Source organism: Lithobates pipiens, unplaced genomic scaffold (genome assembly GCF_037356315.1).
Source record: "Lithobates pipiens isolate NorthernLeopardFrog02 unplaced genomic scaffold, aLitPip1_a1.2 Scaffold_18, whole genome shotgun sequence".
In the NCBI taxonomy this organism is placed as follows: Eukaryota; Metazoa; Chordata; class Amphibia; order Anura; family Ranidae; genus Lithobates; species Lithobates pipiens.
Window position 1 is genome coordinate 639740224 of NW_027507758.1, and position 19135 is coordinate 639759358.

Here is a 19135-nt window from a genome sequence, read left to right on the forward strand (position 1 = left end):
CGGATTAACCATGGTGGGAGGAAGACTGGGGGCCCTCCTCCCACAGTGGGAGATGATCGCCTCCAACCAGTTTGTGTTAGGGATCATAATAAGAAGATACCAGCTGGAGTTTTCAAAACCGAGCTGCTGAAGTGCACAGAAAAGTCATCAGTTCTTCTGTCCTCCCTATAGGAGTTGGAGGAACAGGAGGTGGTGGTACGAGTCCCAACAGGAGATGCGGACAGAGGCTTCTATTCTTACATCTTTGTAGTCCACAAGCCTTTGGGAAAGTTCAGGCTTATCCTGAACCTGAAGGCTCTGAACGTCTCAGTAACCTACAGGAGGTTCCGAATGGACTCGGTCTACTCAGTAAAGACACTTCTTCCCCAAACTGCTTCATGGCATTGATAGATTTGAAAAAAGCCTATCTGCACATCCCCGTCACAGAAGGTTACCAGAAGTTCCTCAGGTTGGAGTTAAAAACCAGAGAAGGGACGTTCCATCTACAGTTCAGGGCCCTCCCCTTTGGTCTATCCTCTTCCCCAAAGTCATGGTAGAGGTCCTGGTTTTTCTGTGGCTCAGAGGCATCTCGGTAGTCGCATACTTGGACGATCTACTCCTGTTTGCCTCTTCCCTAGAGCTGTTGTCCCAGGATCTACAGATGGCAAGAGACATCCTAGAAAGCTTGAGGTGGCTCTTGAACCTGGAGAAATCCAACTTCCTTCCATCTCAAAAGGTTACCTTCTTGGGCTACGTGTTGGATTGAACAAAGCAGAAGGTCTTTCTTCCCTTAGAGGAGATCCAGAAGGTGGGCAGGGCAATGTTGTTGCTCGAGGGCAGCCGTTGGGTCTCAGTAAGGCGAGCCATGTCAGCTTTGGGTTTACTAACATCCACACTCCCAGCAGTGCAGTGGACAGGGCTGCATTTTCACCCCTTGCAGCTGTTCATTCTGGGGATTTGGGACCACAGTCAGGGGACCCTGGACTCCCTGATATTTGTGCTGAGTCAAGTCAAGAGGTCCCTTTGGTGGTGGAGAAAGGCGGAAAATCTATCACAGGCCTGGAGTGGTGTCACGTACCTGGTGAAGGAGCCTGATATGCAGAGGACGGCCTCTCTTACAGCTCTGACTCGGAGCCCCTGATAGAGCTGACAGGAAACACCGAGATGCAGAGTCGCACGAGTGCCTGGTGGGATCGCTGAACCTGGAGCTGGATCGGAGCACTCGGCCGGGCTGTAGAGGTGTCTGTAGAAATCCCAGAGAAGTGGTAGGCAGGTAGCTGGAACAAGTAGACAACTGATCCCTCCAGGCAGGAGTGCAGATGCAGCAGAAGGGATGGTGGCACCCTCAAGGCTGAAGAGAAGGCAAGTACAGGCAGGCTGGGTCCTACACAACGGGCACGTCAGGAACAGGGGCTGAAGCGGAAGCAGAATCAGATTACAGGCCGGGTCGTCAACAGGCTGGCAGTGGAGTGGCAGAAGGAGCAGGCAGGTGCGGAGTGGGGGACAAGCCGGGGTCAGATGCAGGCAGGAAACAGGAACATCAAGAAGCAAGCCGGGTCACAACAGGAACAGAAGTCGGGTAGCTAATTGCAGGTTACACAGGGAACGCTGTAGAGCAGACAGCACTGAGCCTGGAAGCTGGCTGAGTTTAAATAGCCTGTTTGGGCGGACAAAGCTGTCACATGGTGCATGCACACCAATGGCATCCTGACAGGGGCAGAGGTAATAGGTCATCTTCTTCTGCAGCCATCTTGGGTGCTGGCATGCCCTTCCTGACATGAAGAGGTAACAGGTCGTCTTCTTTGGCAGCCATCTTGGGTGCTGGCATTCCCTTCCCGACAAGTGGGTTCTACTGGTCTCCAGGACTGTCACAACCGATGAGAGCGGCACAGGTTGGGGGGCACACCTAGATTCCCGGATGGTGCAAGATACCTGGGTGAGAGAGGACACAAGTCCAGGGACAGGAGGGAGCTGAGAGCAATAGCCTTGGCACTCTGAGCCTTTCAGAGATAACTCCAGGGACAGCACGTGCGGGTCCGCTCGGACAACTCCTCAGCGGTGGCCCCATATCAACAGGCAAGGGGGTACCAGAAGCAGATCCCTGTGGGTCCTGGCAGAAACCATCCTCAAGTGGGCCGAAGCCAATGTTCTATCCCTCCAGCAGTACATTTGAAGAGGGAACAGAACCAGGTAGCAGACTTTCTCAGCAGGAAAATGCTGAGGGAGGACACAAAGGCGCGCCTCTTCTTCTCCCTGAACAGATGGGACAGGGTGTTTGGAGTGGATGCACTGGCTCAGCTGGCAGTTCTCCAGGTGTTATGCTTTCCCCCCTCCTGTACTGATACCAGGAGTATTGAGAACATTTCAGTTGGAAAACATAACTCTCATTCTAATCGTTCCCACACTGGCCCAGGAGGCCGTGGTTCTTCATCTTAGCCCTTAGCACTTTGAAAGGACAGGTATCCACATTTGAGCATATTCCTGGAACAGCCACTAGCAACAGATCCATGGATAGCCAGGTTTTTTAAAGACTTAGGCAGACAGAGACCAGTCAGAAAACCCCCTCCTCATGTGGGATCTCTCCTTAGTGGTACAGCCCCTCACTGGGGAGCCATTTGAGCCGCTGGAGTCCTGTGCGTTTTAAAATTGGTCACCCTCAGGACGTTTTTTGTGGCGATCACTACGGCAAGGAGGGTTAGTGAACTCGAAGCCCTCTCCATTAGGAGGACCTTTTTTTTCAGATTTTCCCGGACCGTGTGATTTTTAAAACGGATCCGGCCTTTTTGCCAAAGGTGGCCTCTAAGTTTCATAGAGGCCAGGAAATTATTTTGCCTACCTTCTGTTCAAGTCCTTTGAGGGAACAGGAACATATTTTTCATAAATTGGACATTAGAAGGTGCGTCCTTCATTGCTTAGATAATACAAAATAGTTTAGGAAATGGGATTCCTTTTTTGTGTTATTTTCAGGGGCTAGGAAAGAGCCTCTAGACGTACAATAGCCAGATGGTTGAGGTTAGCCATTATTCAGGCCTATGTGGTTGGGGGGGGGGGGGGGGTTGGGGTGGTTGGAGCCCCCAGAGGGTATTAAAGCGGAGTTCCAACTACAGTCAATAAATTGTATTTCTTTTAAACCTTTTACATGCGTTTATAATGGCAATGTAACACTCACGTCTTCTGTGTAATTTGTCCCCAGATGTCTGGTTTCATCAGAACTTTGATAATGCAGTGGTGGCCGTTTTTCATTTTGCTTGTGGGCTTGTGAAACCCACAAGCATCCTTTTCTGGGATACAGTGCTGCTGAGTGACCAGCATGCACTGCCTGTTCTCTCCCCGATCTTGCGCATGCGCATTGAGTCATTCTCGCAGCACCGTCAACTACTAGGTTGCCATCACAAGGGGCGTCGGCGTTGGAAGTGCCCACCCCGTTGTGATGGCAATGAAGCCCTCGCCACTGCCCATTGAGTCCTGGGAAATGACACACATCTCCCAGGAGCGGCAGCAAGCGGAGGCACCGAGGGAAGTGACGTAAGGAGTCTAGGAGAGGAAGGAGGAAGATTTCAAGGGACCACATAGCAACAGGCATTTAGAGGTTAGTAAAAAAAAAAAAATATATATATATATTATTTCATGCACAGTAATGCCTTTTTTTTTTTGGGTGGAACTCCACTTTAAGGCACATTCCACCAGGGCAATGGCAGCTTCTTAAGCAGAGTGGGCTGGTGCTTCTCCAGAGCAGATCTGTAGAGCTGCTCCGTGGTCCAGCTTTGCCACCTTGGTGAAGCACTACAGGTTGGACCTGCTATTGGCCAAAGACCAGGCCTTTGGGCGTAAAGTCTTGCAGGCAGTAGTCCCACCCTAAGGTGCTCGTTTATCCTCTCTATGGTGGCTCTCCTGGAAGACGAACAGGGGAAAATAGAGTTACTGGTAAAATCCTTTTCCAGGAGTCTTTCAGGACAGCACCGGCACGGACCCAAATTGTTGGCTATCCCTGAGAGCACATCACATGAGACCATGAGGTAAGATAAAGGTTAGTGTGACGTATTATTGTGTCTCCCCAGCTGGCCGGAGGTACTCTTGAAGAACTGAGGGGCCGGTGGGACAGTAATGCTTAAATCTTGCAGCATAAGGCGGTGTTTCCTGAGATGGGAAGAGCCAAGGTCTCTCTATGGTGGCTGTCCTGAAAGACTCCTGGAAAAGGATGTTACCGGTAAGAGTAACTCTGTATTGATTCATCAAAATAATAATCGGCCAACTAATCAATTCTGAAAATAATCATTAGTTGTCGCCCTACAGAGGACCCATTTACTAGTTACCTTGAGGGGGGAATTGTAAGATCCTCAGAGACAAAGCTGCCTGATGTGGGCGGAGTCCTGGTTTAGGGGAACCAATCAGCTCATGTCTAGTAATATTCTTTGTATTTCTATTTTAGTAGATGGACGGGAGATGAGGAAAACCTCGGAGGATTGTCTCACTTTGTCTCCAGACTGTAAAGTAGAAGATGAGGACATCACACAGTATAGTCCAGGAGAAAACCCGACTACCTCAAATGTCCATCCGGCACCACACAGTGTAGATGGACCATCGTATTCCTCTTATCCTGAGGAACCTCAGACTGTGCGGGACGGGGCCGTCCTTCCAACAGAGAAGAGCTTTTCCTGTACTGAGTGCGGGAAGTGTTTCCCTTCTAAATCCAAGCTTGATGTGCATATAAGATCTCACACAGGGGAGAAGCCATTTTCCTGTTCTGAGTGTGGGAAATGTTTTTCAGATAAGTCCAATCTTTACAGACATAAGAGATTGCACCCAAGGGAGAGGCCGTATTCCTGTTCTGAGTGTGGGAAATGTTTTTTAAAAACATCACATCTTGTCACTCATGAAAGGTATCACACAGGGAAGAAGCCATTTTCCTGTTCTGAGTGCGGGAAATGTTTTTTACAGAAGTCCCATCTTTACATACATCAGAGATCTCACACAGGGGAGAAGCCGTATTGCTGCCCTGAGTGCGGGAAATGTTTTTCACGGAACTCCCATCTTTACAGACATCAGAGATCACACACAGGAGAGAAGCCGTTTTTCTGTCCTGAGTGTGGGAAAAGTTTTTCACAGAAGTCCAGTCTTGACATACATCAGACATTACACACGGGGGAGAAGCTGCATTCCTGCCCTGAGTGTGGGAAATGTTTTTCACGGAAGTCCCATCTTTACAGACATCAGAGATCTCACACAGGGGCAAAGCCATATTCCTGCCCTGAGTGCAGGAAATGTTTTTCACAGAAGTCCCACCTTTATAAACATCAGAGATCTCACATGGGGGAGAAGCCTTTTTCATGTCCTGAATGCGGGAAATGTTTTTCAGATGAGGCCAATCTTTCCAGACATCAGAGATCTCACACAGGAGAGAAGCCGTATTCCTGTCCTGCGTGTGGGAAATGTTTTTCACGGAAGTCCCATCTTTCTAGACATCAGAGATCTCACGTGGGGGAGAAGCCATATTTCTGTCCTGAGTGAGGGACTTGTTGCTCCCTGAAGTCCTGTCTTCCTGTACATAAGGGACCCACACAACCCTCGAGGTGTATTAGTTCCTTGAGTGCGGGAAATGTCTTCTATATGAATGTTGCTGGACATCACAGGTCTCATGTGGGGAAGAAGCACACCCTGATATACACCTCAGATATACTCCATGGCTGATCTTCATCATGTAAGAAACAGTTCATAAGGAGATCAGAGATCACCAAAGACATGGATGAAGTGTTGGCCATTGATAGCAGGAGAAAAATAAAAATGGAGTCATTACGGCTCCATCATTCATTATGTAGTGCGCACTTGTAATGGTGACAAGATAACCCCATTGGTCTTTCTTGGGATGTCATCCTTGTAGTCTAACCATCTTCCTTAATGTCTTCAACTCTGCCTTTTCTCCACCTAAGAGATGTACCCTGCAAATGTTCTCTCGTTTGTATTCCTTGACATTTTATGTTATACTTTTGATGTACAACCTTATAATTTCAATACTACTGTGATATGTAACCCCACAGTTACATGTTCGATTGAGATACACTTTGTAAGCTCTTATTTAAAAATGTAATAAACACTATTGAAACAAAAAAATTGAGTCATTACCTTTCATTGGCTGAGTACATTTTGTGGTGTAAGCTTTCGCAAACATGCATGTGCCCAGGCATGTCAAATATTGGCCTTATTTTATTAGTGATTTCCTATAAGCATTAGCTCCACCCAGTGGTAATAATGTGATGTTGCAATAATATTACAGAATTATGGACACAAGATAAAGCTACACTCCAGAGTACTAAGTTAGTGGAAGTGGTGCTCCAGGATGTCCCAAGAGACTTATGGCATTAACTGAGGCGAGTCAAAGTTCTTTCTCCACCCCCACCTTTTCTAGATGCTGGATCACATGCGCATGTAGCACCCTCAAGTGTGCTAGAATGGGAGTGTACATTGTTGTTTAGTGTAGGCAAATTTGGCTTGGCTGGTAGCCAGGTCTGGGTTTATTCTGGGTCAGGGTGAGTGATCCTGGGAGGCTGGAATGACTCATCGGGCAGCATCTCTGATACCTCCCCCTGGTTGCTGGGACTTTACAGAAACTTCCAGAAGAATGTGAGGGAGGAGCTTTCTGGAGTATTGGTGAGGGCCCCAACCAATCCCTGGCCAAATGAACTGGCAGGGGAGGGACCTCTTAAATACTCTGGGTCAGGCCAGCAGGAGCAGTGGAGTTGAGCTATAAGCTGAACTTATAGTCGGTGGGTCCTTGAGGGTAACCCCTTAGTCTGGGGGCGTGACATTGGACCTGGGAGCTCGGGTGCAGGAGGGATTCTCTGACAACACAAAGGGGAATCCTGTTCGGTGGCATGGAAGCAGGTGTGAGGACAGCAGGAGCCAGCGAGATATCCAGGGAGAAGACAACTGGGTGGCTGGTGAAGGAGAGCGTCGGGGAGGACTGAAAAGTGGAGTCTGAGATGGTTGTGGAGTCTTTCTGGGAGGACTGTGGAGTCTTAGCCAGGGGGGCCGGTGAAAGGGGCAGCCAGGTGAGCGGGCAGTGTCTGAAGAGGTGGTGCTGGGATCAGTAGCCACAGGAGGACAGCTGGGCACTGGGACTTTGTTACACAACTAAGGGGCCAGCGCTCCCTGTCTGTAATGGGCCTTTGCTTTATCTGACCAAGCCCTATCTTCAGATCATCTAATGCCGCGTACACACGATCGGAATTCTCGTCGGAAAAAGCTCTGATGGTTTTCCCGATGGAATTCGGCTCAAGCTGTCTTGCCTACACACGGTCACATCAAATTCCGATCGTTTATAACGCAATGACGTACAAGACGTACGACGGGACTAGAAAAAGGAAGTTCAATAGCCAGTAACCAATAACTTCTGTCTCGTAGTTGAATCTGAGCATGCATGATTTTTGGCGTGTCGGAATTGCATACACGTGATCAGAATTTCCAATAGAATGTTTTTCCGTTGGGAAAATTGATAACATGCTATCAATTTTTGGCTGGCGGGAATTCGGACAGCTAAATTCCTATGGAGCATACACACGGTCGCATTTTACGATGAAAAGCTCTCATCTGTCTTTTTCTGGCCGGAATTCCGATCGTGTGTACGCGGCATAACAGTGTGCCAGCTGAGTCTGTGATTTTTGTGCTGCAAGCAAGTGATGTGCTGGAGGAGGCTGGGGAGTGTGTAAATAGACTATACAGATGAAAGTTGTCCCTGAAGAGTTTTGCTAAAATCAACTGTTCATATGTGCTATGTGGCCAGGGGACATCAAGAATGACACGGCGAGAGTATATATTCGCAGGAATGTGATCACACTCACAGGAGCAGGTCCACAGCCTTCATTGGCGCCAGACGCTCTGTTTAAAGAAAGCTCAGACGCCTGTTCAGCGTTGACTGGTCTTCAGCTGTTTCCTTGTGCCCTGCTTGAATCCTGTATGATATTCGTTGCTGATCTGGCTTGCTTGTAACCTGACCTTGGATCCCGTGTATGCTTCCTATCATCAGTTCCTGACTTCGGCTTACTCCTGACCTCACCTCCTGTCTGATGTCTTGGTACCTCACTCAGCATTGGCAGCCCTTCATCACAGCTCCAGTGGACACAGTGTGCTCTTGTCTAGACATGTGCAATAGTGATGGACCAACTTCCGATGGGACGTTTCGCGAACGCGGCCAAAAGTACGCAAACCGCAAAGTTTGCGGCGGACCCCTTTGACTTTAATGGGAGGTAAACCTTAAAAACCTACAGGTCATATTTTCAGCCACAAAATACTTACTAGCTGTGCACACATAGTCCCACAACATGGACACTGACATAACAAAAGTATTAAGTGAATCTGGGAGCGACAACGACAAGCATTCTTTTTTTATCTGTGAAATTTTGACAATTCAGGAGCACATGAAGGTCATGGAGGAGAGGCAAGGTCAGGGTAGGCTATGAAGGGGGTGCAGGAGATGATCAGTGCCACAGTCGGGGCAGCGCAGTCCTGTGCCAGTGTCCCAGTGTGCCAACCTGTGCTTGAGCCCCTCCCTCTGCCCGGCCCTTATCCCCACCTATGCAGAGCTCCACTGCGGTGGTCCGGAGGTGCCAGTCCTGTGCTGATCCTCAGCCATGGTGCTGGCACTGCCTGCTGATTGGCTTCTCTGCTGCTATCTCCCTCACTGACACCAGCACCGCGATAGAGACTGAACACTGACACCAGCACCATGATAGAGAGCACTGAGACCACACCAGCACTGAGATAGAGCACTGACACCACATCAGCACCGTGATAGAGAGCACTGACACCAGCACCATGATAGAGAGCACTGACACCAGCACCGTGATAGAGAGCACTGACACCACACCAGCACCGTGATGGAGAGCACTGACACCAGCACCGTGATAGAGAGTACTGACACCAGCACGTGATAGAGAGAGAGAGCACTGACACCAGCACCGAGATAGAGAGCACTGACAGCAGCACCGATACCAGCAACTCGCTGCGGGACCCAAAAATATGACACCGCTTAACCTCTTCAAACAGGAGGGTACGGGCATATAGTACGGTGTGCTTTTTTTGTACAAGGAAGTGAGCCAAAGGTAGAAAAAAGGTCAGTTTATAGAGTTATGCATATACATGGTCTACTGGTCACATGTGTTGAATTCCTTCGAGATCCATGCCTCATTCATTTTTATAAATGTGAGGTAGTCAACACTGTCGTGAGCTAGGCGAGTGCACTTATCAGTCACGATCCCCCCTGCTGAGCTGAATGTCCTTTTGGACAGGACACTGGACAAGGGGCAAGCCAACAGTTCCATTGCAAATTGGGCAAGCTCTGGCCAGAGGTCAAGCCTGCCCACCCAGTAGTCCAGGGGTTCATCACTCCTCAGAGCGTCCACATTGGTTGTTAACCTGATGTAGTCGGACACCTCTCGGTCTAGGCGTTCCCTGATGCTGGATCTGGATGACACCTGTCTATGGGTTGGCTGAAAGAATTACCTCATATCAGAAGTCACCAACACGTCTTCAAACCGCCCTCTTCTTGCAGGCGCTGTTGGATTGGTACCCGCAACTCTTTCTCTGGGAGTGGGAATTCCTCCTCTGCCAGCGCACACAAAAGCAAAATGCAGCAGTTGTCGAAGCAAGGTCTGGAAATGCTCCATTCTGACAGCCCTCTGTGATGGTGGTAACATTTCCACCATTTTGTGTTTTATACCGGGGGTCTAAGTACGTTGTCACCCAGTACTGGTCCTTGACCTTTATGCTTTTTATACGGGGGGCCCTGTTAAAACACTGGAGCATGAAGGCCCCCATTTGCACTAAACTGGAAATGGTGTGGTGGCCTGGCTCCTGCTCATCATCCAGGATAATGTCGTCCTCCTCGTTCTCCTCTCCCCATCCACACACAACAACAGGGATCCCAGAAAGGTTTAAAGCATGCTCTTCTTGCTCCTCCTCATCCGCCCCGGCACCATCCTCCTCTGACTCCTCTTCAGACTCCTGTTGACTTGTCTCAGATAGAGTAGCCCCCCCTGGGAATTCATCCAGCATTGCGACTTCCTCATCTTCCTGATCCTGCTCCTCCATGGCTTGATCAATTACACGACGCAATGCACACTCCATAAAGAAGGCATGAGGTACAATGTCACTGATGGCGCCATGGCTGCGACTGACCAGTTTGGTGATCTCATCAAATGGCCGCAGAAGTCTGCATGCGTCGGGCATGAGCAGCCACTGGCGTGGGGGAAAAAAAACAAGCTCCCCAGAACCTGTTCTGCCGCAGAGTTCGTACAGGTAGTCGTTAACTGCACGTTTCTGCTGGAGCAGCCTATCAAGCATATAGAAGGTTGAGTTCCATCGCGTCGGGCAATCGCAAATAAGACGTCTGACCGGCAGATTGTGCCGCCGCTGAATGTCAGCAAGACAAGCCATGGCTGTGTAAGATCTTCTGATATGGGCCGAGATTTTCCTTGCCTGCAGCAAAATGTCCTGGACCCCAGGGTATTTGACAACGAGTCGCTGCACGACCAAGTTTAAGATGTGTGCCATGCATGGCATGTGCGTAATTTTGCCCTGCTTCAATGCGCTAAGCATATTGGCACCGTTGTCACACACCACTTTACCAACTGTCAAATTGAGCGGTGTTAGCCACTGATCTGCCTGTGAACGCAAAGCTGAAAGGAGTGCAGGGCCAGTGTGGCTCTTGGCTTCCAGGCACAACAGATGCAGCACTGCATGGCAATGTCTCACCTGGCATGTCGAATAGGTTTTGGGGAGCTTGGGTGGCACAGCGGAAGAGACGCTAGCAGCGGAAAAGGAGGAGTCAGCCAAGGAGGAGAGGGAGGAGGATGGAGTAGGAGGAGGAGAAGAAGAGGCAGGCCTGCATGCAATCCGTGGCGGTAAAACCAAATCTACATGGGTGCCACGGTTTACATGCTTGACGGCTATCAGAAGGTTCACCCAGTGGGCAGTAAAAGTGATATACCTTCCCTGCCCGTGTTTGCTAGACCACATGTCTGTGGTCAGATGTATCTTGGCACCGACACTGTGTGCCAGAGATACATTCACTTGCCACTGAACATGGCCATATAGCTCTGGGATGCCCTTCTGTGAGAAATACTTCCTTCCTGGGACCTTCCATTGTGGTGTTCCAATGGCCACAAATTTTCGAAAGGCCTCCGAGTACGCCAGTTTATATGGCAGTAGTTGGCAGGCTATCAGTTCTGACAAGCCAGCCATCAACCGTTGGGCAAGAGGGTTATCCGGCATCATGATTTTTTTACGCTCAAAAATTTGGCCCACGGTAGCCTGCCTTTTTGCAGAAAAACACGAGGATGGCATGATGGAAGGTAGAGTGGAGGACAATTGTGAGGAGAGAGGAGAAGGAGAAGTAGAAGACGAGGCTGGACGGTGAGAGCCTGGAGTGTGGCATTGTGGGTTTCCGTTGCTCCCACTGGGCTCAGTGATGGCAGCTCATGTGCCTTCTTAAGCCAGTCATCCCTAGGTGAGTGTTGGGCTTACCGTGACTTATGCGTTGACTGCAAAGGCTGCAGATGGCAACACTATTGTCAGCAGCGGACACGTTAAAAAAAGCCCACACTGCAGAGCCATCTGCCGGTGTCCAGGGAGCACCAGATGTGACCATACATGGTTGATGCCTCGCTCCTGATACATTAGCAGTCTGCTTTGTCCCTCTTGTGCAATCTAAGTTTTGCCTGCTCCTCCCTATCTGCTGGTCCATATCTCCCTCTGAACTCCCCTCCTCTTCCTCTCTTGTGGGCACCCACGTGACATCACTAGACACGTCATCATCGACATCACCTTCCCCACCGCTATAATTAGAGATCTCGGAGTAGGCAGCAACACTGGGGACCAACCTCCTCCTTGGGCTGATCTGGGTACTGTCGTCAGACTGCTGAGTGGCGGTTGTTGCTACCTCCTCTTCCTGATCCAATGCCAAGAGTGGCAGTGCATCGGTAAATAATTCCTGTGACTCAAGCGAAAGGTATATGGTGGTGGTGGTGTTGGTGGTAGTGTCTTTGGGGGGTGCACACAGCAGAGAGTGAAGAAGAGGGTGCAGATCGAGAGGATGAGGAGGGTGCAGAAGAGTAAGGCTGAGTGAGCCACTCAACCAAGTCTGGTGCGTCCTTTGACGTAATCGCACGCACCTTATGCAATTTGCCACTTTGGCTCAAGTCTGTTGCTCCTGCCCTACCCCTACCACCCCTGCGGAAGGGACTGCCTCTTCCTCTGCCTGTCATTTTTTAAATGACCCTGTGACAAAAGTCTCTAGGGAAGTGCAGTATGTATGTGGAAGAAGGTATATAACACCCCGCTTCCATCTGTCGTTTTTGGGGGCCACTGGTCTATCACACCAGTTATAATACTTTTTTTTTGGATTGCATTTGTCACTCTTTGTAGTATCACTGCTGAACCGCTCAGCAGTCACAATGCTGTACAGTGCAAATGCACTATACTATGCTTTCTATATGTGTAAGTATTTTATAGGTGTATTACACCACTATATATATCACACCAAATAGTATACCTATACCAGTCCTTAAAAGGACCTTTGTGCACCTAATAGTAGCTAGCTAGTAGCTAGTGAATTGCAGACTGTCTCGGCTTCAAAAACCAAACCTCCCTACACTGAGAAACGACAGCTGCAGAATCGGTCAGCAGCACTGCATGAAGTGCACTATAATATGCTTTCTATATTTGAAAGAAAGTATATTATACGTGTGCAACCCTATATACTGTACACCTATAAAAGGACCTTTGTGAACCTAGTAGCTAGTGATTTGCAGACTGTCCCTGCTCAGAACACCAAACTGTCCCTCAGTCCCTACACTGATAAAAGACAGCTGCAGAATCGGGCAGCACTCAGCAGCACAGCAGTCAGCAGTGCACCATAATATACTTTGTATATTTGAAAGAAAGTATATTATACATGTACAACCCTATATACTGTACACCTATACCAGTCCTTAAAAGGACTTTTGTGGACCTAATAGTAATAGCTAGTGATTAAACTGACTGTCCCTGCTCCACACAGCGTCCTGTCCCTACACTGACAAAAGACAGCTGCAAAATCGGTCAGCAGTGCACTCAGCAATCAGCAGCACAGCAGTCAGCAGCAGTGCACCAGAACCCTATATACTGTACACCTATACCAGTCCTTAAAGGGACTTTTGTGGACCTAATAGCTAGTGATTTGTGTCACTACAGTCTTTCCCTGCTCCACACAGCAACCTCTCCCTACACTGACAAAAGACAGAATGTAAAATGGCTGCCAGATCAGGTCTATTTATAAGGTAGGGGGAATGTCCAATTGTCCATGTGCTGAAATGTCTCAATTGGCTGTCCTGTACCCCATGATGGATGTGTCATGGGTCAAAGTTCTTCACAATGTAAACAAATATGGCCGCCGCAAACAGCGCCAGAAGTCTGCTGGTTTGGCAAATCGCAAACGAGCACAATTCGCGGCGAACCGACCACCGGGCGAACCGCAAGGCCATCCCTAATGTGCAATTCATTTTGTTCCAAATTTGTTTTTTAACAAATTTTTACAAATTCGTTAATTCCAAAATTTAAAATTTCTGAAAATGTAAAATTTCTGACATTTTCAAATGTCCAAATTTCTGACATTTTCAAATTTCCAAATTTGAAAATTCATAAATTTAGAAAATTCATAAATTTAGAAAATTCATAAATTTGAAAACCTGAAAATTCTAAAGAATGAAAATCCAAAAATCTGAAATAACTAATAACTATTAAATTTATAGGTATTGGAATCTCCTTTCAAATTTGGCTGTTAGTGAACATAACGAATATGAATTTATCCAAAGTTGCAAATTACTGTATGTGAAATAACGAATGCCATATCTAAACAAATGGAACGCAACAATCTAATAATAATAAATAACAACAATAATAAAAAATGTTATTATTATTATTTATTATTAATTTGTTCCATTCTATTTGTTTAGATACGGCATTTGTTATATCGTATCATTTATAACTTCAGATAAATTTGTATTTGTTACGTTCACAGCCAAATTTGAAAGGAAATTACAATACCTATAATTTAATAGTTAGTTATTATTAGTTAGGTATTTAGAATTTTTACTGATTTTCTTTCAGATTTTCAAATTTCCTAATTTTCGAATTCTGAAAATTCAAAAATTCAGAATTTGAAAATCTGAAAATTCTGAAATTCGAAAGTTCGGAAATTCAAAAATTCGGAATTTGGAAATTTGAAAATCAGAATTTTTGGATTTCTGAATTTTTCAAATTTCTGGAAAAAGCCAAAAAATTAATGAAACGAAAACTAACAGTTTTTGTCAGTGCACATGTCTACTCTTAATCTCAAACCTGCGAGGAGCTCCAGAAAGTGACGTATCCTGAACCTGCAATCAGGGTTCTCTTATTACCTACTGGAGGTAGGGAGGGTATGAGCCCAGGTTCAGACTACTGTGATCTAAGACATGGCATGTGATTTGCACCCCCACCCCCAGATGCAAGTTCAGACTTACAGTTGTATGGCTGAACTAGCATTAAATTTGCAGGACAAAAAAGTGCAGGGACTTTTTTTCCCCCACAGTGAAATCGGATCGCAAGGGTGTTCTCACCTATGCGATCCGATTCCTGTGCATTTCACAGTTCACACTGCAATTTGTGAACCGATCTGGGGGTGTCATTAACATTGTAATGACATCCGGAGCGGTTTGCAGAAGGCGGTGTGAACTGCCTGCGGGAGAGATGCGATGCGGGAGCCGGCGCTGGAATCACGCTGGTTCCCGCATCGCATCAGTGTGAACCCAAGCTACAGGAGCAGGATCCTCTCAGAAAGCCAGGGCTGGTGCTCCGTGCTTCTAGATTAGAAGTATCCACTATTTTAGAATTTGAAACTCGGTGTATTACAAGGATGAGGATGATGACGGGTATATTATACAATGATGATGATGACGAGGATGGGTGTATTATACTATGATGAGGATAGCGATGACGGGTGTATTATACAATGAGGAGGATGATGACGAGTGTATGATACATTGAGAATAATGATGACGGGTGTATTCTACAATGATGAGGATGATGATGACAAGTGTATAATATGGGGATAAGGATAGTGATGATGGGGGTATAATATGGGGATGACAATGATGGGTGTATTATACAATGACTGGAGCATCAGGGTGTCAGACAGTGCCAGTGAATGTGCCACATCATATCTCGCTGGCTGCTTTGCAATACATGATTTTGGGGATTTCTGCCATGTCATGTATTGACTACGTTACACTACATAATAGCAACAAATTGTGAGTACAACTGTCCTGTAATATATACAGCTAAATATACCCACCTTATTCCTTCCTGTATATAGAGACCATCCTCCATCATCACTGACTGCAGATATACATCATCTGTCCTGTTAATGTATATATAGCTGTTTACAGGATAGATGATGTATATCTGCAGTCAGTGATGATGGAGGAAGATCTCTATATACAGGAAGGAAGGTAGGTGTATATAGCTAGCTGTATACATGACAGATGATGTATACCTGCATACTCTGATATGTGAGACTGAGCTATATACCCTGATCTGTAATGCTGAGCTACATACCCTGATTAGGGATGGGCTGACTATTCAAGTCGAACATGAATTCGACTCGAACATTGGCTGTTTGATCGTTCGAAGATCAAACATTATGGGCCGTTCGCGCCAAATTCGAACAGTGCGTCATGGCCCATAATGCACTGCGTCATCGCAGTGCTTTGCTGGCTGATGATTGGCCAAGCATGCACTATGACCCGCATGCTTTGGCCAATCACAGCGCCATAAGCAAAAGGAGCCATAATTGGCCAAAGGCAGGGTGCCTTTGGCCAATTATGGCTCAGGGGGTTAAGTAAAGCCCCACACTATATAAGGCTGCCTGCACGTCTGCCCTGTGTAGTTTGTTGCTGGCGTTATAGAGAGATAGAGAGTGTGTGTCATTTAATTTACTTTGATCAGGCAGTATATTCAGTTAGATAGATCTCAGTGCTGACAGTTCCTGCTGTACTATTTCTAATCTACTTCAGGCAGGCAGTTGATCCAGTTTAGCTGGATCTCACTGCAGACCGTTCATGCTGTACTGTTTCTAATCTACTTCAGGCAGACAGTTGATTCAGTTAGCTGCAGTGTATTTCATATATATATTACAGGCTTGTACATATATAGTCTAGCCAAGCCTATACCTGACTGTAGGCCATTCCTGGAGTACGTGTTCAAAAAGACACTTTCATGCAGGTGACTCAGTGAGATGCAGTTCATAAAATATATATCCACTGCATTGTAGTCCAGCCAAGCCTATACCTGACTGTAGGCCATTCCTGGTGTACTGTTTCTAGTAAACTTCAGGCATTGTTTTGCTAATCTAATTGTACGGTATCAAAAAAATCTATTTTTTTTAAAATAAATTCCCGATAGTGGTATGTTTTTTGATTATACCCCTAGATGAGGAATGTTTTTTAATATAGGTTGTGGATTTTTATCCATTTTATTGGTTATATGGACTGGTGTAACAATCTAATTACTGGTCTTAATACATACCCCTTATTTAGTTAGGAAGTATGTGATCGTTTAATAACTTGCGCATGGGGAATTTGCGCGTTCGGATACAGACACCTCTGTTGATGAATTAAACAAACAAATTGGTTCCTTAGGTATATTGTTCCTATGTAGGTGTAAACTTGCTATTTTTTGGGAAATGGGTTCCTTTTCCCTTTGGAACAGGTGATGATCTAGTATGGGCAGATTGCCCTATTCTAAGATGGCGAATTGGGAACTGTGACCAGGAGCTCGGAAATGGGCGGTTACAATCACCAGTGAGTACTTATGGCGGTGGGTCAGCATGCCGCTCGTACCCCAGGAAGAAGTCATTTTTGACGAAACGACGTAGGGTGAGCGGCGTGCTGACGTCACCGCATTTCCACGTTAATCCGGAAGGGCGGGCAGTGCAAACAAGAGAGAGCCGGCCGGCTCGTTTTTTATATGCTATACGCTTACACTCTGCTGGGAATTCGTGAGTTGTTACTTTACTTTTTATATTTTAATAAATCTTTACGGAATTATGCTATGGGAGCTTTTTTTCTTCTCTCTTTGCCGTACTAAATGATTGTGGTGGAACGAGATATACCATAAAGAGGGAGCAGATAGATTGGTGTTACCAACAGAGCCCAGTGTGGGGACCAGGAACGTAACATTTTACAAGCCCGTATGATCTCCTTAAAAAGAGATCTTGACAGCTGGTAAGCCTCCTCTAATTTGGTGGTGGATAATCTCTTTCTACTCTGGGTGCACCTGCTACGTGTGTAAAGGGTGGTTTTTGAGAGTCACCGAAAATGGACTAAGATTCAGCATCCTATCCATCTTTCCTTTTCTTTGGACTGCTTATATGCCTGGAAATTATTACTTTGGCACTATTTTTGCATGTTTTTTGGATTTTTTGTAAATTAGAAAAATTATGTCACTTTATAATTTTTTTTTATAAGTTTTAGCGCAGCCATATATTTTTTTGATTGTTGTATATTGTGTGTGTCTCGCATTGGGTTGCAGCAAGAACTTACTACTGTCAGTATTAACACTAATATCAAGTTTTTGTTTTATTTACACTTGATTTTTTCATACATATTTGTCTAGCACTTTGTTTAGACCAGCGCTGTTTTTCGAAGGTTTTATTAATTGTACGGTATGTCTGGAACGCCACCAAGGAGAGGCAGATGCTCACAGGCCGCTAAAAGAGGGCAAGCAGGCTCTGTGTCTACAGCCAACAGTGCTGGTCGTGGACACGGTGCATCCTCAGCACGTGGCCGTGGGGCATGCTTGTCCTTTTTTCGGTAGCTGGCCATATTGAGCCACAACATGCAGAAGAGTTGGTAGAGTGGTTGATCAAGCCGTCCTCATCCTCCTCATCCTCTGTCACCCAGGCTCAGGGTACTTTGTCTGCCAATCCAGCTGCCAAAGCGGCCTCTTCCATCGGCTCAATGTCATCAGTCACTCCTTCCCTAGTTCTGCCATTATGTCCTGAGGAGTCCCCTGAACTGTTCGACCACAGTGTTGGGTACATGCTGCAGGAGGATGTGCAGCATTTTGAAGGCTCTGATGATGGTACCCAGCTTGAGGATGAAGTCAGTAAGGTGAGCCCAGAGAGAGGGGATGCCCAAGAAGGACAAGAAACTGGCAGTCATGTTCCCCCAGCTGCAGCATAGTGCCAGGTTTGCGCCAGTGGCGAGGAGGGAGGGGATGATGAGGACACTGACTCTACATGGGTGCTAGATAGAAGAGAGCAGGAGGCACATCTCTAACAAGGCAGGATGCCCTCCAGGGGCCAGCTTAAGGGCAGGCAACCGAATGCATCACACCGCAGAGCTCCCCATGTGCAGGGCGCTGCTGACTCTGCGTGTTTTTCCAAAAATTCTTTGGCGTGGCCCTTTTTTGAGACATGTGCATCAGATCGTACTGCTGCTTTTTGCAACATATGTCTGAAGCGTATCAAGCGTGGCCAAAACAGCAGCCGCTTGGGCACCACATGCTTGACCAAACATATGTCGAGCTCCCATGCAGTCCATTGGCAACAGTACTTAAAAGACCCACACCAAAGAACAAGGTGGACCTCTCCTTGCTCCTCATCAGCTGGGATCTCCAACCCCACTATAACTTCAGTCCTCTCAGAGACCTGCACTGAGAGGAATGAAGGTGTAGAATTAGGTGTCCCTAGCACTTCCGGGCAATCTGCTAACGGTACACCAACATCTGATTGTAGCAGGCAAATTTCCCTACCCCAGTTGCTAAACCGTCAAAAGAAATTCGGTCCTAGCCATCCACATGCTCAGTGTCTGAATGCTAGTTTGGCTAAGTTGCTAGCACTCAAATTTCTGCCTTTTCAGCTGGTAGACTCTGCCCCTTTCGAGAATTTGTGGAATGTGGCAGGTTCCCAAAAGCCATTTTTTTTCTCGGAAGGCCATTTCGGCTCTCTACCGTCATGTGGAAGGCAATGTCTTGGCCTCGTTGGATAAGGCAGTCAGCGGTAAGGTACATATTACCGCTGACTCATGGTCCAGCAGGCATGGACAGGGATGTTACCTTTCTTTCACGGCGCACTGGGTAACCCTGC

The 19135-nt window shown here is 47.0% G+C and overlaps 2 protein-coding genes across 4 annotated transcripts in view; one reads left to right on the plus strand and one right to left on the minus strand.

The window, feature by feature from the left end:
- Positions 1-5778, plus strand: part of LOC143989596 (uncharacterized) — a 20864-nt gene extending 15086 nt beyond the window's left edge. For all 3 annotated transcript variants that reach the window (XM_077489805.1, XM_077489807.1, XM_077489806.1), the window contains one exon: positions 4409-5778. In XM_077489805.1, the coding sequence (XP_077345931.1) occupies positions 4409-5487 (1079 nt within the window). In that variant the 3' untranslated portion in view covers positions 5488-5778. The remainder of the gene's footprint in view (positions 1-4408) is intronic.
- LOC143986899 (uncharacterized) overlaps positions 1-19135 on the minus strand; it is a 549767-nt gene that overhangs the window by 135255 nt on the left and 395377 nt on the right. The gene's annotated exons all lie outside the window — the stretch shown is intronic.